Source organism: Cyrtonyx montezumae, unplaced genomic scaffold (assembly GCF_038088225.1).
Source record: "Cyrtonyx montezumae isolate F1298 unplaced genomic scaffold, pur_monq_1.0 scaffold_35, whole genome shotgun sequence".
Taxonomy (NCBI): Eukaryota; Metazoa; Chordata; class Aves; order Galliformes; family Odontophoridae; genus Cyrtonyx; species Cyrtonyx montezumae.
This window is the reverse complement of record NW_027072040.1, coordinates 2,385,777-2,407,516: the sequence shown is the minus strand read 5'-3', so window position 1 is coordinate 2,407,516 and position 21,740 is coordinate 2,385,777. Positions and strand designations below refer to the sequence as shown.

The 21,740-nt window shown below is 42.4% G+C and overlaps 3 protein-coding genes across 6 annotated transcripts; 1 reads left to right on the top strand and 2 right to left on the bottom strand.

Moving 5' to 3' along the window:
* Window positions 1-1,124: 1,124 nt before the first annotated feature.
* Window positions 1,125-12,497, bottom strand: LOC136054244 (carbohydrate sulfotransferase 5-like). 4 transcript variants are annotated; one of them, XM_065745414.1, is made up of 2 exons: window positions 12,422-12,497; window positions 1,125-2,672 (listed from the first exon to the last, which is right to left on the bottom strand). In XM_065745414.1, the coding sequence occupies exon 2, from the start codon at window positions 2,651-2,653 to the stop codon at window positions 1,472-1,474; it is 1,182 nt and encodes a 393-aa protein (XP_065601486.1). In that variant the 5' UTR covers window positions 2,654-2,672; window positions 12,422-12,497; the 3' UTR covers window positions 1,125-1,471. The 4 variants fall into 4 exon arrangements, with proteins under 4 accessions (XP_065601486.1, XP_065601485.1, XP_065601484.1 ...); XM_065745413.1 differs by lacking the exon at window positions 12,422-12,497 and adding an exon at window positions 11,350-11,604; XM_065745412.1 differs by lacking the exon at window positions 12,422-12,497 and adding an exon at window positions 7,289-7,428.
* Window positions 10,521-15,494, bottom strand: TMEM231 (transmembrane protein 231). The gene is made up of 7 exons (XM_065745416.1): window positions 15,353-15,494; window positions 15,109-15,281; window positions 14,114-14,242; window positions 12,782-12,925; window positions 12,422-12,503; window positions 12,183-12,288; window positions 10,521-11,044 (listed from the first exon to the last, which is right to left on the bottom strand). Exons 1-7 carry the CDS (start codon window positions 15,492-15,494, stop codon window positions 10,855-10,857), a joined length of 966 nt encoding a protein of 321 aa, XP_065601488.1. The 3' UTR covers window positions 10,521-10,854.
* A 352-nt stretch (window positions 15,495-15,846) lies between these two features.
* On the top strand, window positions 15,847-21,709 carry GABARAPL2 (GABA type A receptor associated protein like 2). The gene is made up of 4 exons (XM_065745381.1): window positions 15,847-16,018; window positions 16,339-16,394; window positions 19,401-19,573; window positions 21,539-21,709. The coding sequence occupies exons 1-4, from the start codon at window positions 15,985-15,987 to the stop codon at window positions 21,627-21,629; spliced, it is 354 nt and encodes a 117-aa protein (XP_065601453.1). The 5' UTR covers window positions 15,847-15,984; the 3' UTR covers window positions 21,630-21,709.
* Window positions 21,710-21,740: the final 31 nt, after the last annotated feature.

Genomic DNA, 21,740 nt, shown 5'->3' with positions numbered 1-21,740 from the left:
CCATTACCAGATTGCTTCCAGAGCTCCCTGGGCCACACTAAGGTGCACCAACAACTTCTGGGAGCACTCTGTGGTGCCACTGCATATAGTGGGTGGATATGTGAATGTCTGTTGTTCTTACCCCTCTGGGCACCCCGCAGCCCAGCAGTTAGTCGTGTTCCGGAGCATTGTGGAAAAAGTGCTTTTCCACTGGTGCATAGCATCCAAGCAAGGAAGCGCATGCAACGAAGTGGTGTTACATTTCCTCTGTGGCAACAGCACGAGCAGAGCCAGCACCTGCAGTACCACCTTCTCTTCAACAGGTGGCAGCACCGACAACGCGGGTGGTCTCCCTGGCTGTGCCTCTGGAAGGCAGGCAGCAGCGCCCCAATAGCGAGCTATTGGGAGGAGGGGGCACACCCAAACTTCTCCCAGTCTCTCCCAAATCCACCTATTCCCCATTCAGTCCCTTCTTATCACCTCATAATGCTTCCCAGTGTCCTCCAACTACCTCCCAGTCCGTACCCCCTGGCCCCACCATTCTCCCTCATTCCTCCCCATCCAGTCCTAGTGTCCCCCTATACCATCAAGCCTGAATAGTGCCACTTAGTCAGGAGGGTGTGGAAGCACTGTGTACAGAGCAGCCACCAGCACACCCAGCCAATCTGGAAGGTGCCTTGGACCCAGTATGGAAGAAGCACTGGAAACTGAGTGTCTCCTCCAGGAATAACAAGCAAGGCAGGTAGCTGCCAATAGCTGAGGGTTCCTTCCTGCACCCCCAGTCTTTACGTGAGTCCTTCAAGCACTCTAGCCCACTTACTTTCATCTGCTGTCCCCCACACAAACAAAAGCCCCTGGTCCTCCCATCTTCCTTCCAAGAAAGGATTGCTCAGCTCACCCCATCCCCCCTCCCCCCTCCCCCCCCCCCCCCCCCCCGAGCAGCTGAGGTGTGCTGGGAGGGCCAGGGTGGGGGGTCTCTATGTTGGGACATCTATGGTGGCAGGATTTACTGGCTCACCTTGGCTGGATGAAACCCTCAGGGAGCACAGGGAAGAGTCAAGTAATGCTTAGAGGAGAGAAGGGAGGAAAAAAAAAAAGAAAAAAAGCAAAGGAAATTAGTTTATATTTTGTTCCCTTTATATGAATTAAAAACTGAAGATTCTTGAGTATTTTAAGCATGAAACTAGAAAAAACTATAATCAAGGAACAAGGATGTTTTTTATAAGAAGAATTTAAATTATATTTTAAAAATACTCAGAACAGCACAGTTCAGCTGCAAATTTGCAGTCTCGCAAGTATCTTGCTGAATTTTCCATGATTTTTTTTTGTTTGTCTGTTTCGTGGTTTAAGAAGCTCAAAAAAAAAAGTTTACATTACTTTGTGAACCAGCAGGGAGGAAGATAATTAAACTCATCAGCCAAGGATCTTCAAACTATCTGCAGGATAGATACTTTCCTCCCTTTTCCTTTCCCTAATCTCTTAATGTAATGGCTTAGTTCTTTGGATTAAATGATGACCAACTGAATTGGTTTTGTCTCCTTGGCAACACTAAGTCCAGTGACAGATCCCTTTGTTCTTTTTCTGAATCCACAAGCTGATAGCCCAGCATGTTTATAGCGCCTTTGCAAACTTCCTGTATTTTCTTAATTTTCTGGAATGAAAGAACGTTTCTCCAGGCCTGGGAAACATTAACTGCATCTCGAGATGTGATTTTGAAAGCTTCTTTTTTTTTTCCTGGCCCCTGTCCATGTGTGATGTTATAGACCCAGCTTTTGAGTGTGGGGGTCAAACTAAGATCTGCAAATTTGTACATTTCTGAGATCTCAGACAATGGGTCTCTTACCAGATCTTCAAAACGAATCATTAAATAGCGATCTTTAAGGAAGCTAGGTGGTTTCAGAGTAGCTGTTTCATAAATCTGAACATGACTTCTACAAATCTCTTGCATTACTTTGTACTTGCTGTCTTCCACTTTAGTGCCATTGGTACTCAGAACAATTCCATTGTCACGGGCTAATGCTTTGACTGACTGTTCTCGTGACTTTACAACTGCCCTGGGGTCACGGACCAAGTGAATTATCTTGAGGTTCAGGGATGGATCGGTGAGAAGTGGGTAGAGGACCTTCAGGTCAAAGAAGCGAACCTCCTTGATTACAATGTGGCTGTAGGTTTTACAGGCTTCCTCCACCTTGCTGAACGGGTACCGCCCACAAAGAGTCTTGCATGCCATTTCACTGGTTATGTCTGTACGCTGAAAGGAGTCACAAGCAGGAGCTGAACACAGAGCCCGACTCACTGCCCACTGGAAAAGATCGGACAAGTTTCTTTTCCAAGGCATGTAGGCATCAAAAACAGACATGTCACAGAGAAAGACTGACCTGACCAGGTCCCGCACCGCCATGTGCAAGACTTTGGCACTGTTCTGGTACATTGTAACCCATACATGCCATGCAGGCTCCATCAAGTAGAAGACACTGGGGTGCTGGCTGAAAAGCTGGCCAACAAAAGACGACCCTGACCTCCAAGAGGAGAGAATGAGGATGTGGACTTGAGACGATTTATCCTCAGGATGAGGTGTGAAGCTATTGTACCGGGCATACATGAAGAGCAGGAATCCAGTCTGGACCATAACAAGAAGCGTAATTATTGTGTTAGAAATCCGAATCCTAGCCATTCTCAACGAGCAATTAAAGCTGAAAAAGATATGGGAAACAATGGTGAGCAGTTGATGCTATGGCATAATAATCATAACACACAATACAAACTCTAACACTAGTACAATCTTTAAATATGCATGTCTATTTGGTACATCCTTAATCAATGGTACTGGGAGGAGAGCATCTGCAGATGGACTGGTGTTGAAAACAAATAAATGCATTACAGCAAGATCACAGTAGAAATAAATTCGGAGTAAAGGCTCGATGCTGAAGGAAATCTTGATGCTGCTCAACTACTCAAAATACAAAATGCTCTCTACATGCAATCTGGCAAATTAAAAAGGATGTGGTGGGAGACAGTGACAAAAGACTTGCTAAAGCCAAAGTACACAACATCCACTGCTCTCCCCACACCTACCCAGCTGGTGATGACATCATAAACTGTGTCATCAGGATATAAATGCTATTTTAAATGAATACAGTTTCACTACTGAGCAACATAAAAGTCTGATATACAAGAAGAGAACTGAGTAGATGCACATTTTCAGTATTTAAGATTCATTTTCTATCCTTTTGCAAAAGTTGAGAAGTTTCTAATCAACATGAACCCATGCAAACCACCAAAATAAATGACTAATTAAACAACAGAACACAGCACCTATGAGAATATTGTCCGGGCTGTGTCCATGTGTGAGACCACATACACACTCAGTTCCAGAATTTCTCAATAACACTTCCTTTTATTTCTAAGTCTCTCAAACTAAGCACATATAAAAGGATATTTATATGCAAATAGAATTACATTTGCAACAGTGTTCTCCAGTTTTGCCATTTAACCCTATATTAAATTTACACTGCTCTAACATACAACTTTGTAACACACCAAGCTCTTTCACAACTTTTGTGTTTGTGAAGCTATTGAATACCTTGAAGAATCACCTTCCCATAAAACTGTTGAATATATACATATTCATAAAACTACTAAGCAGATTACATTATATCACAGCCTTAATGGAAAGGGACAGGAGCTTCCAATACAGGCTGCCCCTTCTGATCCCATTTATTTCACTGCAGGACTCACCAGAGGGTGGTGCTAGGCAAGCTTTCCTCTTAATATGGATAGACAACATGCTAAAACACCATTAGTTACTAGGTGAAAAGCTGGTCTGTGCCTTGTTCTGAGCTGCCTCTCTATTTCCCTGCCCTCTCCTTCTCTACACCTGCAGCTTAGCAGCATGGTCTTCCTAACCCACACTCCCCCTTAGGAGAGCAGAAGAGATCGTTTCTACTTCCTCTCTCCCTGCTTTGGTTTGCAGCGGTGCTTCCCAGGGGCTGCACCAGCCTTACTAGAGCACACTTGCTGAATGCCAAAAATAAATCAAGTGTGGAAAAGGAGAAGCAACAGAGCAGCCAGATTTCCTATTGTTACCGACACCCCAGCTCCCATCTCAGTGACCAAATCAAGCTTTACAGAGATGTGAAAGATGAAGTATCACAATATATGCTTTCATATACACAGATGCTGCTAAGCATAAATTAATTTAATACCCATTAGATTGTTCTTACTTTTCTGTGACACTGTTACTCTCTTATTACAGGACTTCCTCAGGGAAAGCTCTGGCAAACAGACTAATCAAAATTCTAATTCTAGCTAATTCCTAGTTCATAATTACATTTTCACAAGCCAACACAAGTGCTCAGAACGTGATCTGAAAAGCATCTGCACATACAGTTGCAGTCAGATCACACTCTAGAGTTAAGCTCACTCACCAGGTTTGTCTGCTAACAGCTGCTATTAGAAACAGTATCCTGGATTAGGTAAATCCACAGACTATTCCTATATAATTTACAAACAAAATTAACTACACAAATTTGATAGGAACGACTTGATTTTCTTCACCACTTAAGCCAACTCTGACAGTGATGACTGTCAGAGTCAATGCTGACCTGCAGAGCCATTAGCATCTGCCATCCAAAAGACAAGATACAATGCAGAGAGCTATCAAGTTCTAATCAGAAGGGTAAAAATGAGTAGTACCCATCCCACTATGCTTGCTATCTAAACAGAATACTTCTTAGACCTAACATGATATAAAAATGGAGTAAGGATTAAATAATTTGAGCTGAGGAGATTTGTTCAGCTTGTGCTTTTAGAGACGTTTATTCATTTGTAACATAAGACAATGTTGTAATCAAGAAAAGAGATCTTTGGAAGTCTGAGAGCAGCATAATTGTTGAGTGAACTTCCTTTCACTACAGAATTTAACCCAAAGATACGTAATATATTAACAAAAATTAACTTTAGATTTAAAAAACAAAAACAGATCCTCCTGTAACATTATACTAAAATTACTATAAAAACAGAAAGACAGCAGTGTACACGAGCTCCCTAAGCTCAAGGCAAAAGACTATCTTGAAAGACTCTGTCAGAACAAATGTTTGTTGCAGGAGACTGAAAAACTGGGCTAGAGTAAATCAAGCTAGAAACAATTGAAGATAAATTACAAATACCTTCTTCTTCACAAGTAGTTCTGAGCAACTGAAACTTAACTGTCTTTGCCAAAGTCTTATCCAGTCATTTTACATCTAAGTAAATTTCCAGCATACCTTCTTTTAAAACAGCTTATATTTATGAATTTTTAAAGCTGAAGTCTTTACATGTTACAAATACATGACTTTAACTTCCACAAAATGCAAAAATACACATTTATAGTACTTCCAGAGAAGATTCCTTCCACTGAGAAATGAATACCTGCTCTATTACATGCTTAGGCTTTTATTAGCCAAAAACTACTTCATCCTATATGCTCATCATATTCTAAATGATAACTTACAGACCAACCAATCATTAGACTTGAAAGGAAGTATCATTTATGTACTCAAAATTCACCAAGGCATACCTCAGTGCTGAATGCTGGAAAGATCATACTAGTAAACGTCATCATGCATTTTATAGAATTAATAGGAAAATGTTTGCATACAGTTTAATAAACAGAGCAAAGCTCACCTGAGGGTCTGTACTTCATGGAAAAGTTTACTCTCTTCAGATATGAGACACTGCAACACTGCAACACTGCACATAAGAAACGATACACTGCCAGAAGCTTCTATGAGCTTACATTAGAAACAGACTTTCTACTCAAAGCAGTAAAAAAATGCAGAACATTTCAAAGCAGGTACAAGAAAAGGGCACAATACTGCAGTAGTTCTTGCAATAAATCACCCCACTAACAAAACATCACATTTCAGTGATCTTCTAGATCAACTAGAAATGGTACATCTTCACAGAGCAAAAGCTTCTTGCGCTGCCAACAATAAGTGGATTGGTTGCAGAGGGATGAGTTAGCTTTGAAAGTGCCTTCCACAACTACTGGAACTTCAAAGAGTGAGAATCCTTTCCAATAGTTTTGCTGAATAGTTGAAAGGATTGACTGTTTATTTTAACACAACAGTGAAAGTAGAACAACAGAAACAATGAAGTGCAATAAATAATTATAATCAGTCATTTTGAAAACTGACATTATATTAACATTTCTGCTGACTGTTCATACAGCTTTTCAAAATATCATTTCTTTTACAATCTAGTGGAAAATCAAGACTGGAGGACTCACTTCCAGGTAATTAATGATCAACCTTAAATAACTTTGTAACATAATGAAACATACCACAGTTTTCAAGTGTGACCATAAAATTGTATTAATGATTTTTTTAAAAAGTATTGGGGTTCAATCTTTTTGGGTTTTTTGTTGTTGTTGTTTGTTTCTTCAGCTAAGCACTTAAGAATTAGATACTTTGATGAATAGATGACTACACCAAGGCTTAGCCTTACAAAACGTATTTTCCCACGCAATACTGCAGAAGGTAACAGTGTCTTCTGCTACTAGAAATAGTTACTTAGATTACTTAGAAATAGCTGATGTTCCCAGCCAAATCTGCAGCTGAGCAGATATCATTTCCTGAAATCTTTGTTGAGAATAGTAACTGTTTTCAACGATAACAGTACTGGGATCATGGAGTCACTTGAGGTGACCAAGTGATATTCACCTAGTTTAGACTTTGCCAACACAGTTAACAGCAGCATCCTAGAAGTCAATCTGAGGACGTGCAGGCTGAGCTGTATTGTGCAGCACCCCATGAAAACACCGTTAAAACTAAGAAAAAATAAATAATTTGTCTCTATGTTACTTTCACCTGGAAACAGGCTGGAACGTTATAAAAATTGGAAGGAATCTGCTAAAATGACTCAAAATGCGCCCTACAGCATCCGACTTCACCGTCACTCGCACCAGCGAGCAAAAATACCATAGCTCGATCAGCCACGTTCTCCAGTGGGACTGAAAAAAACAAAAACAAAAAAACAAAAACCACTCCACCAGCACAGCTCAGCTCAGCGCTTCTGCAGCACGCACCGCCCGCGCCGCTCGGCAGCAGCACAGCGCCAGAGGCGGGAACAGGGCCGGGGCCCAGCGGGGCTCACCGCCCCGGGCAGCAATGCCAACCCCCCCAGCACGAGCGGCCTTAAAACCCACTGTCCGGGCTGCCCACGAGAGACGCGCCACTCGATAACGAGAAAGAGCCCGTCCTCGCCTAAGGACCCGAGCGCGCGCGCAGCTCGCGCACCGCAGCGCGGACCCCCGCCCACCCGGACGTACCTCCCTGCCGCCTCTCGGTACTGCTGCGGTTCCGAGCTCCCTGCGGAGACAATGAGCCGCTTTCAGACGTGGCCGAGGTGCCGCGGCAGCGGGAGGAGCCCGGGAAGGGGCCGATCCGCCCCGAGTCCTGAGCATCCCCGGCTGAGAGCTGCCCGGCGGCCCGCCCCGCCCCGCCAAGCCTGGGCTGCGGCCCCCCACGCTGTCCTCGGCTCAGGCGCGAGCAAGGCCCGGGGGCCTCCCGCTGCTTCCTGCTGTGACGCTGACAGCCCGAAGCTGTGCGCTGCTCGCGAGCCAGCTAGGAGAACCACAAGGTCACTCTCCTGCAAACAGGCTGCTTGGCTCGCTAGACAAACCTAGAGGCGTTCTGGTTTGCTTCTTTGTTTTTTTCCCCCCCCTCCCTAGACATTGCCTCTTAGGGGAAAAAAACAAAAACAAAAAAACAAAACCCTAAGGCATACTATTATATACATGGCACCCCAAACGTTTACATTTTCACTTTTATGTGCAAAACGTCCAACCCACTACTTAATTTCTCTTATAACAAGACACTTCCTAACATCCAACTCATTTCATTCATAGGTTCATTAGGTTGGAAAGGACCTACAAGATCATCTAGTCCAACCATCCTCCTATCACCATCCCTACCCCCTGAACTACTCAATCCAATCCCTTAGCACCTCATCTAAACGCTTCTTGAACAGCGCTAGGGATGGTGCTTCAACCACCTCCCTAGGCAGGCCATCCCAGTGCCTGACCACTCTTTCAGAGAAAAAATGTTTCCTCAGGTCTAAACTAAATCTTCCCCGGTGCAACTTGTGGCCATTCCCTCTCGTCCTGTCATTATTTATCAGGGAGAAGAGGCCCACCCCCTCCTTGCTGAACAGGGCTTAGCTTGTCCTCTGGCAAGTTCATACACAGTAGTCCTGTGCAGCAGTATAGTGTTGATTTGCACAGGTATTTTTATTTACTGTTGTTTAAGAAGCCAAAGGAAGAATCCTTATAGACAGTCTTCCAAGAAAGACTTATTCTTAAAGCTCTTTCAGCACCAAGCCACCTGCTTTTTTTTTATTTAGTTCTCAAGTCCTGTATAGGATTTTTTTTTTTGAGTTCTCTCATTCCAAGGAAATATATGAAGAAAGAATGTTTTCTCAATTTCCTGAACAAGACCTATTCACCACTTCTAATTTCACACACAGCCATAAGCTGTTGCTCTGATAAGTCTTACTTATAACTTAATATAGAAGAATGTAACAGGATAGAAAAGAAGGTTAAAGGTATCTCCCATTAGTGTTGTTCCCTTGTCATTATCATAGAATCCTCAAGAGTTGGAAGGGACTCTGAAGGCCATCTAGTCCAATGCCCCAGCAATAAACAGGAACACCACAGCCAGATCAGGTTGCCCAGGGACTTATCTAGCCTTGCCATTAAAGACACCAGAGACAAGGCATCAACCACACCACTGGGCAGTCTGTTGCAGTGCCTCACCATCCTTCACCGTAAAAGACTTTTTCCTTATGTCTAAACAATAACTCCCCTCTTTGAGCCTGAAACCATTTCCCCTTGTGCTATAACCACAGATGCTGCTGAAGTGTCTGTAGCTCCCCTCTTTAGAAACTGACAGACTGCTCTCAGATCACCTCACAGCCTCCTCTTTTCCCAGCTGAAGAGCCCCAGCTCTCTCAGCCCTTGTCCTCTCATCTTCCAGTTGCTAGCTTAAGCAGCCCCCTGCTCACCTGCCTGAGTGTTATGAATCTCACAGCAGTGGATGCTGTGAGAGAACAAAAACTCAACCCTCTAAAATGGGGTTCTAGGGTTCCTTCAGATATTTCTAGTCCTTGGTCACATGCACCCTAGCACTTGTGCCAACGCATACCACATTCATTCAATAACTGAATGAATAACTCTTAACAAGTGAGCTCATCTGATATGATCTTCACCATAATAAACTCCCTGTGCACAAGCAATAGCAAAACCACAAAGGAAAAGACCAGGGACTACAGCAGACCAGATAACATGTCAGCTTCAGATACTGCGGAAATAAGCTTCCAGGCACCAACATTTATCCTTCTTACTGTCTAGAAACACTAAAAAGCAGTTTTCAGTTGCTTCAACATTGGGCACTCTGATACAAAGTCAATTCTCTGTATTTGCAAGCTATCGGGTACAGAGTTCAGAAGTTCAAAGAGCAAATTGGAGATATGAAATGAAATATACTTACCTGCAAGCACACATAGAACAACTTACAGTTCACAAGTACGTAAGCTCCAGAAGCACAAAACACGCTGGATAACCAAGACATCACTCCCCACATTAACATTTCGCTTGTGTTGAAGAATAGGCTGGGATGGAATCCATCCAGCATGTAAAGGCTGAGAGAAATGGAAGTTACCAGAAGGCAAAGTTCCAAAGAAATTTAAACAAAACTTCAAAGGAAGCTGGCCATTTTGAGAAGGTGAAAAGGAACAGGCAAGTTTTTGAACAAGCAAGATAATGAGGGCAACAGTCAAAAGATGCACTGTACACTTGTGTGCAAGTTATTCTCTCACCTTTATTGGCTACACCATGGTTCAAGATAATCTTATTAATTAATAACCACAACTGTTTTAGAATCCTTCCTGCCATAACGCTGCTTTGCTAGAACTAAGTAGTAACTACAAATTCAGAAACAACAGCTCAAAAGGAAAACAAAAGACAATGCTATTTTTATTTTGTATTTCCTCTTTCTGGGCTCAAGTCATCTTTTCCAAATGCCCCCAAGAATGAGGAAGTCTTACAGTTTTCACCAGGGATTATCAGTTTCATTTTACTCTATTCTGAAATTACTCATTTGCTTCAGAATTCTGAAGTGTCTTTTGTAGCCTATTACTTTTGTGTGTGTGTGTGAGAAACTCTAAGCTTCTATGTTTTAATATTCCTAATTAACAGTTTACAGTTACCATTAGTAAGTGACTGTACAAACCCTGCAGATACCATCACCTAGAACCCAGCTTCTCACATCAGACTTAGTTTTCCCATCAAGCAATTTAATAACTAAGTCAGTGGATACTTCAATAAGTTACAGAAATGCAGAAAAAAAGGAAGTTAGAGTCACATTCCCTATATATTATATATTTTTCCCTTCCATAGCACACAAGTGGATATACAAGTAGCTCTTTGCTGAACTCTAACTCAGTAGCTAACTGAGTGTACCGTATTTTTAAACAGCTCAAATTATTAGTTACATTATTTTCCATCTTCATTGTTTAACAAAATTTAGGTCATTTGAGAGCAGCTCATTGAATTCTAATGTTTTTTGAAGTGTAACCCTGTTGGGAAAAAAAAACATAACAAGTTCTTCTTTAACTGTTTGAAATTAAAACATTTCAGTCCCAAAGCAGTGTTCCTACAGAAATACATAAACACACACATCTTTAAAAAAAAAAAAAAAAGACAACAACAAGAACAGGACATACTCAGAACATACTTACAAAGCTCTGATCTTCTAAAGAAAAAAGAAATGTATAGAGAATAAAAGCAGGTACTTATTTTCAATCCACATTTTTTTTAAAGTTTTCTCAGGCACTTCCTCAGGACTGATGCTGTTTGTAGGACAATACTGGAGACAATGGCAGAATTGGTGAAACTGGAGTTGTAGTTAACACTTGATTCTGGAACACATACATTTTAATCCTACCAAACACCCAAAGAAAGATAAGGAGAACGCTGACATACTGGATCCAGGCAAATTTAATCATTTCCCAAAATCCTGGCTGATATTTAAATGAAGTCAAGGAGTATTAAAGAGAAGCTTTTGACACCATCACTGCAATATCTAATGAAAATAACTCAGAGGTGGAAAGACACATTAGTTTGTGAAATAACTACAAATCCTTTGAGTCATAGAAGGCTCAAAAAGCCTTTGACCACAGAACAGCTAGAAGAATGCCTATCCTAGATGTCCAAACAACTCTGTGGAAAGTGTTTACGTTGCCCCTACTTCACAAGGAAATAGGTATTGGTGTAAAGGCAAAGGGACCAGCACAAACAAGATGTTACATAAGGAAGGAAAAATGAATGCTCACCCGTCTTCAAGGATCTAGGCTCGCAGTGAGAAAACTCCAAAACGACAGATCTCCAACTAGAGATCCTTCCTCAGTGGCAGTCAGCCCTTAAATGAGGTCCAAGAGGGGTGCAACCTGGCTCCACCCTTTCAGTTGCACAGGTCAATTGCCTTAACCTGTGTTCCCAGGGCTGACTGGATCTTTCCTTCACATGCTCACTTAGTGGTTCAGGCCATGACTCACAGTCCCCATACAGTTGGTAATTCTTATTCAGGTAAAAAAAAACTTGCAAGAGATGTGCTCTGTAAGTTTTCTTCTAAATACAGGCCTGTTCTTGTCTGAGAAACAAACCAAAGAACGTAAGGAATGACTAATTAATTTGAAACAAAAGGTTTTTTTGGTTTGCTTGCTCGTTCAACAGATTTGCCCCATCCACTGCAGGGTTATCTTTCTCTGAGCCTACAACACTGCATACCTGTTTCTGATTTGCTTTAGGCCATAAAATGCAGTAACATAATTTGCCAGTAGCAGCTACACCAGACTGGGATTGCAGAGCTATACTAAAACTTAGTAAGGGGGTTCAGACTGAATTGCTAAGAAACTGCCTTAAAATGTCATTTTAGTAAGGTGGAAAAGCAACAGAGGTTCCACAGAGAGAAAGACAGAAAACAATTACAAGCAAAAATTTCTTGAGGGTGTGGCGTGCAGGGATGGGCAAACGCAAACACAGCATATGCTTAATAGAAAAAGAAAACTAAAGGACAAGTCTAAAACAAAGTTCATTTGGCCTGTATGTGAAAGCTCAATTAATACTATCCAGTTATTTCACCATTAACGCAGTTTTCTAAGGATATAAGATAACTTCCACTGGGTAATGAATAGTGGCATTAACAATAAACGGGGTATCTGCTGCTCTTCCAGTCATCCAAACAGGGTTAGGATCTGAAAATACTGTTGTCACTAAAATAGGGAAGGAAAACATCCAAGTGAATGGTCTTTTCAGTCTTAATAGATAACTCAAATCCTTAAAGAACAACTACTAATATACTAACTGCAGCTGTCCTGCAATTAACAGCCATACACTCAGGCTTACCATTTCTATCTCGATACGCTGCAATGATGTTCTTTAGCTCATAGTCACTTGCAAAAGGACTCATGCCATTGACCACAGACACCTGTTAGCACAAGGAGATATCTGCATTATTTGTCCACTCTTCAGGATAGTAGTTCTACTGAGTCTCTTAGGCAAAGTAACCATGCCTTGAAAGGAAATCACAAACACTTGACTGAGTATCTCAGTAAAAGAATCTTTTCTACCCTCCAGTGCAACAAATAAACAGTTCAAAAGTTGTAGGATCCACTCTATGTATTTGCACAAATAATTAAGGGCTCACTTAGGTAGCAGGAGAATAATGAGGGAGAACTTGATAGAGGAAAAAAAAAGTGCTCTCACATTATATCTTGTATCTAGCCCGCAATGGTTAAGTAATTGCCTCTGGTTCAGTTTCAGGTCTCCATTCACATAGAGCTGAGACCCAGGTACAGGAGAAAAAAACTGAAGAAAAGCCATACTCTGCATCACAAATGTTGACATTCTCTAAAACAGTGAACACATGAACAGAAAATTTAGAAAAACATCACTCACAATTGGTAGAAAACTATCTCTACAATTTCTTCATAGATAATTTGAAACATTCATGTCAACAAAATCCTATCTCATTATTCTAGAGCATAGAGCATCGAACAATAAACATGATTTTTTTTAAACACATGAACTAGCTTTATCATTAGCTGTGTAACTAACTTTGTTAACTGAAGTTCCAGACATGATTCAGTGCAGTCCAACAGTTTGAGGCTAATGACAAAAAAATAAAAACAAAAAACAGCGACTTGCCATAACACGTTAAAAGCAGTGAGATAATTAAGCACTTTCACTGGAGAAAAACTTTGAAATCCTCAGCCACTAAAGCAGATAAGGACTCACTGACTTTATTAAAGGCCAAACGAGGAAGCTTCCCTGCCCTCATCAATCAATCAGTCTGAAGGAAAGCTTATACATTTGCTGTAAAACAAGAGCACTGTGAATATTGGAACTCCTCACACACTATTATCTCTAGCTTAATACTTCAGCACAAACTCAGGACTGTGAGGCTTTTACCTTGTAATTCAGAGTAAACACAGCACAGCTGTGCTTGCTAAGTTTGTCCATCTGCATTCAGCAAGTCTCTGATAAACCAAACCTAATCTTGCTAATAAATTTTATCTGTCTCTTCCTTGACTTCTATAACACATCTTATTGCTCTGTACTATTGCTACTTCCAGATATTTCCATGAACTGTCTGCACTAATGTGTCATCCAATCTTTTATGAACTAAACTGTCACCACCTCTCCACTTCAGAAAACTGTTCATCAAGACACAGCAGTATTTGAACACAAGAACTTTTGCCTACTGTAATTCTCAAATACTTTGATGCCACCAACTCCAACAACTGTTATTGCATCTCTATCCTACATGCTGCACTAGAGATCAAGAGAATATACAGAAGCAAACCAACCCCTCTTCCTCCAAAAAAAAAAAAAACAACCCTCCAATCCCCATAGCAACAAAACATACCACAACTTAAGAGAAACTAGAAATGATCTGGTGAAGGGAAAAGAAAATCAGATGTTACTAAAATCTTTCAGATGTAATTTCAAATGAATGAAGGCTCTTTGCATAACTACTACTGAAATACTACACTGGGTCTGTATGTTGCAACAAATAAAACCAAAAAAAAAGCTCACATAAAGGTGGTAGGAAAAGATCAGAATTAGCTGAACACCAACTACATGCTCCGTAGGTTGTAGTGGAAGCTCCAATTTAAAATGCAACTGATCCACTTTGCCATCTTGATTTTTGTCTTCTTCTCTAATCTAAAACGAGCAATCAGATTTTTATTTATTTTATTAGAGGAATTCCTGTTAAGAAGGAATACAAAAAAAAGTTAAACTACAGATTTACAAAACCTCAACATGCACACATAAAGAAAGCAAATAAACTGCGTAGTTAGAAATATAAGAAGCTGCTTGATTTTAAAGAGATTAGAGAGAAGAAGCCTTAATTTTGTCTGTTACACAATGCTCCAATTACTCTCCATGAAAGGAAAAGTCACTCCAAGAGCTCTTCTGTCCCACGCCATTCCCATCATCTTCCCTGTATGCTACAAAAATCCTATCACGGGATCTGCTAGATCCTGTGAACATTCAGCTTCTGCCTCCAGCCACAGCAGCTCGCCTCTCAGTGACTTCTTTATGCCATACACAGTTCCCGGTGGTAAGCCAAGGCTCACTGTGTTTCTGTGCCACTGCTGCCCAGTTCCTCAACCATTCACAACCGTACTGATGAAGAACAATGGAGCTTTCACAGTTAAATAACTACCACTGCTAGATCCCAGAAGGAACAGTAACTGTAGGGGAGAGACTATATGCTTTGAAAGCACGTACCGGCATTCAAAACAAAGGGGCTACCTGCAAGCTTTAGAGTATAACAAGCTTTAAAGACAGGGATGGGAAGGGAAAGGGAGAAAAGTTAAGGGAAAAAAAAAATACGGAAAAAAAAAAGCCAGCAACTAGTTTTGGGAAAATAAACAACGTTCTCGTGCAAGCCAAACACCGAGAGGAAGCCAAGGTGACTAAACTTTGCTGACCGACCGAGGCACGGGGCTGAGGCGGCAGAGCACGGGCGCCCTTCCCCCATCGGCGCCGCCAACGTCTGCCCCGACCACCGCCGAGCCGCCTACCGACAGGAGCGGGACGCGCAGCCGGTCCTCCTGGAGCCGGTTGAATGCTGGGAACGTACTCCATGCCAGGAAACTATCTGGGCCGGGCCCAGTGGTGGTGGCCAGGAAAAGCAGCTCGTACCGGAACCGGACCGTGGGCTGCTCTCGGTACGCGCTCTGCTTCAGCCAGAAACCTGCGGGCAGAGACAGTGCGAGATCTCAGCCTGGCCCAGGGCAAGGCTCCGCGGGGCTGGGAGTCGCTCACCGTGGCTCCTGTAGGCCACCAGCAACGGTGGCACGTAGGTGAGCGCGGCGATGAGCAGCAGCGCCAGCGCAGCAGCGGAGCAGAGCCCGGCTCGGTAGCGCGTGTGAAGCGCGGGGTGCGAGAACAGCTCCACGGCCGGCATGGCGCGCCCACGGCAATGGCAAGCGCTGACCGGCACAACGACTGGCTGACCGCCACAGGGCTTCTCCACGCGCCGAAGCGACACGCAGGAACGGGCGCGTCAGTCGATGAGCACTGGGTCGTGCTCCCGAACGGACGGTCGCGATGAAGCGGGGAGCATCCGGGGACGGCAGCAGTAACGAAGCAAGGCCGATCGCTACGCCGCCGGGATCCGCAACGTGACTGCCGCCATCGCGGCGGCAACTGCGGAACAGGCCGGCACGCGCCCCACGTGACCCGTGCCGCCCCCTTCAGCTCCACCCGCGAGCCGGAACCGTCGCGCTCCGGGCGGTTGCTATGGAACCGCCGAGCCGGAAGTCCCGCCTGCCGAGCCGCGGCTGATTTTGTTGTGACGGGTCCGTGACAGCCGAGGGCCGCGCCGCTTGGCTCGAGTCCCTTCTCGCCCCGACCCGGGCCTCGCCGCTGGCTCCGCTTCCCGCCCGGCCCGCGCCATGAAGTGGATGTTCAAAGAGGACCATGCGCTGGGTAAGGGCGGGCCTGGGCCCGGAGCTCCCCGCCGGCGGCCTCCTCTCTCCTGTGTCGCCATCCGCACCGGGCCTCGCAATTGTGCGCGCTGCGGCTGGCTGGCTCCGTGTACCGGCCGTCGTGCTGGACGGGGCAGCCCCCGCGGCTCTCGACGAAAGGCGGTGCGGCAGCGGAGAACGAGCTCTGTAACTGAGCCGCGTCACGGGAGGCTCGACTGCTGCGGCCCCCGCTGGCTCCCGTGCCTGCGGGGCTGCTCATTCTGTGTAGTGCTCTGACTGTACCATTGCTGTACAATGGCTAACTGCGAGTTTTGTTCACAGAGCACAGGTGTGTCGAGTCGGCAAAGATCCGTGCGAAATACCCTGACCGCGTCCCGGTGAGTAACCAGGCCAGCTTTGATGCAGAACTTAGAGGCAGAGGTGGAAAAGCTGTTTGCATTGACCATATCCCACCAAGTAAATTTATTTTTCCTTCTGTGTCCTCTGATACAAAGACATGTAACTAACCCAGCGTTCCTTCCTCTACCTTAATGTGCTCTGTCAAGTAAACAAGAGCGCCTGACTTTCTGAACACTTATCATGCACACCTATGGTTTATCAGTGACCTGGTTTCTCTTAAGAACAATTATATCCCCAGTAAAGACCCTGTACTTTCAGTGTCTTGAAGATAGATTGCATGCATGATTCCAGGAAAGCGAATCAATTCTTCACACCTTGACAGTCTTCCTTCCTGGTTCTGTGAGGGAGGTGATTTTACCATGTGTATTCTGCGCCTGTACGCAGCCTTACTGTGGTGTATCCACATCACGCAGACCTTGCAGCAATACCTACCTGCCTACTAAATAACAAATTACTTCTTCAGTCTGTAATCCCTTTTACCATGTTTCAGTCAGTGAAATGACCATATTTAGCACCCTAGTAATACTCTTAAGTAACAGCTAGCAACATGTCCACACTCTCAACCTGCCTTCTTATGAGTAAAATTTTCCACATCCAATCTGATCACATTAATTCCCATTAGTACCATTCCTATCTGACCTCTTGGTAACTTGCTAGTAGACAGCACAACCCAGAGGAAAAACCTCTAACCATGTTACTTTTCTCTGCTGCTGAATAAAACCTGCTCACGTCTTCTCCAGGTGTAGTCTGGCAGGCTGATCCAATCCTTGCTGTTCTCCACTTGGCTAACTATGGTAAATTATTGCAATCTGTTTTTTTTAAGTATCAGTTGTTAAAGCTTGAACATTCCACTTAGACTTTTGGTGTTCTTTACAGTTCCCACATACTGCAAGGGCCAGCTAGTGTGCCCTCCTGTTCCTGTAGGCCCAGTGGAAGAAAATAAGAACCTTCTCCAGATCATTGTATTCTTTGTACACTTATTTGAGTGCTACCTATATGGTGTAGCAATGGGGAATGCAGAGATAAGCAGCATCTTCATCTGACCAGTCTGTAATCTATCATCTATTGTATCAGATACATATACCACTAGATTATCTGTCGATGTAAGTTTGGTATGTTGAAGGCACACAGATAAATATCCCATAATAGCACTTTCCTGGTGCTCCGGTAGAGCGCTCAGCTGACAGGCCTGCTTCATTTTGATGCCCTGGCTTAGAGCCTGGCTGAAATACCTACTGCCTAACTGGAAGGTCTGTATTGCCAGACTGATTGTACAAACCTAGACAGAATGAATGTCAGTTCAAAAGCAATGGAACAAAACACCATGGAAATATGAACATGGGGTCTGTGGCATGCTGGCAGCTCAGATTATTCAATTTACACTGCAGATCTAAGAATTCTGACTATATCCAGATAGAGCATGGCTTCCTCAGCTCTTCACTACTCCCTAGAGTATACCTTTACCTCTGCTTAGCTTGACAGTTTCTGTCATAGTGGTGTATGTTATATACACATGTACATATCAATACACGTTGTGTTACAATACATTACACTGCACAAATTAATACAAAAAGGTTAAAAAAAAAAAACAATACTTTAATCTTCTAAACAGAAGCCCAAGAGATATTTTGGCATCCAGGGCTTGCACACAGCAGGCAAAGTGACAGATTAGATTCTAGACTATGCTGGTGGTTTTCCCTCTCATTCATCTTTATTTTTTAATTTTTTTTTAGATCTTTTGGTATAATCATGTATTAGGAATGATTTGGGACATTGTTCAAAGACAGTTGTTTGAAGAGTAGAGGTGATGTGCACATTAAACCTCTCTTTCATTGTATTATGAAACCTCTCTTCCTTGGTATTCATGGGCCTGCTTGATGCAGACTAGAATTCTGTATAACAAAATATTTAGATTTTTACAGTGAGATGGTGACAAAGTAAGCAACATCTGCGCAAGGGGAATGGACATCCTACCATTGCTCAGTTACCAGTGCTGCAGTCTTACGAATATTTAATGACTCCGCTACATCTGAATGGGGCAAAGAAGGAATACAAAAGCTCAGAGAAGAGCTGCTCCTACAAGGATAGGCAGAGAGTGTTAGGGTTGTTCAGCATGGAGAAGAGAAGGTTCCAAGGAGGTACATATATAGCAGCCTTCCAGTACCTAAACTGAGTCTACAGAAAAGATAGGGAAAGATTCTATCAGAGAATGTAGTGATAGGACAAGAGGCAGTGGCTTTAAATGAGAAGTAAGTTTAGATTAGATGTAAGGGAGTAATTATTCACAACGAGGCTGCTGAGAGGTTGCTTTTATTTCACAATGAAATAGGCTGCTCAGAGGAACCATGGATGTCCATTCCTACAGGTGTTCAGGACCAGGCTGGAGGGGGATTTGGCTAACCTGGTCTGGTGGGAGGTGACCCTGCCCATAGCAGGAATACTGGAACTGGGTGATCTTTAAGTCCTTTCCAACTCAGACACTTCTGTGATTTTGTTATTAAATTGACTCCTGTATTTGAGAACACAGAAGCCCTGGAGTAAATGCCACTATTCCCCCCCCCAAAAAAAAAAAAAAAACAAACAACTTAATGTCATCCTGCACAGAGGGAATTTTAGAACTGTCTGGAAATTAGCAGTTCTGTAGATGAAGATAGCCACGTTTAAACACAATAGGATGTTACTCTCCTAACATGAATAGAAGTAATTTATTATCTCCAGGATATGAGAAATATATATATATATATATATATATATATATATATATATATTTAAAGTGTATGTTTTCCAGGATTCTTTTGGACATCTTGCATCTTTTTGCCCCTTGCTCAGGGGGAGGAAATTTTGAGCCATTGTATATATGAGTGAATGTATGTTTCAGTGCAGCTGTAAAGTCAGGTTTTGCAGTACTGAGTCCTGTCTCTCACTGTCACAGCTGTCTGTTAATACCAGTCCCGAAAAACCTCACTTTCACACATGCTTTACAGGTCATAGTGGAGAAGGTATCAGGATCTCAGATTGTTGATATTGACAAAAGGAAATACTTAGTTCCATCTGACATCACTGTGGCCCAATTTATGTGGATCATCAGGAAGAGGATTCAGCTGCCATCTGAGAAAGCAATATTCCTCTTTGTAGACAAGACTGTCCCACAGTCCAGGTAAGAGGCTGTTTACTTGGTATTCAGAACCATTTCAGCATGTCTGTACGTATCAGAGGAACAAAAAACCGCTCCTGAGGATTAGTTGGCAATTTTAGAAAGCATTTGGTCACATTTTCATCTTGTTCGGGATTTTTTTTGGTTGCACATATTGATAAATACCTTATTTCTCAAGCTCAGCTGAAAGGTGAATGTAGAATGCATTTAGATTATTTCCATTGCAAGAAGGTAAACTAGAGTTACAGCATCAGAAATACCAGATAATTTCTTAGTGTAGCAAAAAGTTGCATGTTAAATGCTCAAAAGCAAACACTAAAAATTATTCCTAACAAATCCTTAACCTAATTCTGTCAGCTCACAAAGAAACAATGTTTTTTGTTTTTAATAACTTCTTTCCTGTAAATACTAAATGCAAAATGACTACAGAGCAATTTTTCACATTACTTTTTTAGTGGAATAAGCATCAGTGGTTGTCTATATAGCATTAGCAGCCACTACAGCAGCTTACTATAGAACCTATTTTAATAGTATTTGAGGAAATAGAATGTGGTGTTACTTGGTTTAGAGGCAGTATTATTCTTGTTAATGCTTACCTGCACGACAGCATCTCCCAGTAACCTGTCCATATTCAGAAATATTTTTAATTCATGATACCTGTGAGAATCATGTGATCTGTGAGGACCACTTTTTCCTACTTACTTTCTTCTAGGAGTATTAGGAATGCCTTAGTCCCATCTTCTCAGTACTGTAGAACTGCTAGGAACAAACAGGAAAGGAAAAAGAAAGGGAGCACACTGTATCACCTCACACAACGATGGTATTTTCACATCTCTTCTGGAAATAAGGCATTAGACCTTCAAGCTGATGCAGAAATAGTAACTTCTATTAGTAGGTAAAAATGTAATTGGCTGACAGTTCCACCCCCTCTTGTGAGCCAAAGTTATTACACAGATGGCTAACTCTTAACAACCTTCTCATCCAGAAGGTTATCAGCTATTTATCAATTTCCATCAATTTCAAGTACTCCCTGCAGCTCTCCCTAGCTCCTTTCTCACAGGGAAGAAGACATGATTGTTTCCCTGTCAGCCACATTCAGTCTCTTTCATTTCACCAGCCTTTACTCAAACACTCTTGGGAAGCTAGAACAGATGCTCTGAAGAAGCATCTTTATGCAGTTGACTCATGTTGGCCACCTATTTTGTCTGTCATTCGCAGACAGCTGAAGGAATTGTGCTGGCCAAGTAATTGCTTGGGTTTGATTTTGTTTTCACAATACAGTCATCCCACTAAAGACTACTTAGATTGTGAAGGACCGCATGTCTATTCTGTTAAAATAAATAAGTAATTAAGTTGCCCAAATGTTCAAATGATGAAAAAGTACTGGTTTCTGGCTTAGAATTTTGGTAGCAGCACTGCTTAATAGTCATCACTTCTTAGCAGTATAGACAACAAAGCTTTTACTCCCCTGCAAACAACCTGGACCTGAAAGAAAACAATCCAAAAGAACTCCTTGATGAATTTGAGACCTTCTGCACAGTCAAGACTACAGCACACAGAGGGAGTAATTAAGATTGTATACTTAAGAAGCAAGGGTTCAATGTGGCTGCATTCAAAGAAGGTGCTGTCAAGCTCTTAATCTTGCTGTTAGTCATGGCCTCATTAATATATGTTTCAGAGACTGAAATACATCCAATGACTCTTTTCCAATAAAATAAGGAAGCACTTTGATAAATGCATTTGTGTTGTACAAAAGTAACAGAAGTATAACAGAAATGCCCCAGAGAAAACACTGGACCATTTTGAGAACACAGATGTTAAATGCTTTTCATATATTCTTATTTTTGTATTTTAATCTACACACAAACTTAATGTTAACTTTTATGAAGCCTTGTTTATGTGAGGTTGAATTACCATTTGCAATGGTCATCTCGCAAGAAAGCTGTTTCTTTTTTCCCCCCCCTCAAGCTTAACTATGGGACAACTTTATGAGAAGGAGAAAGATGAAGATGGATTCTTATATGTTGCCTACAGTGGAGAGAACACATTTGGTTTCTGAATGATGGATCTTGGCTACTATATCATCTTCCTGTAAATAGCTGGTCATTTTCTGTTCTGACATCCACAGAAGTTCCTTCTTCTATACACATGCATTTGTAACTGGATTTAT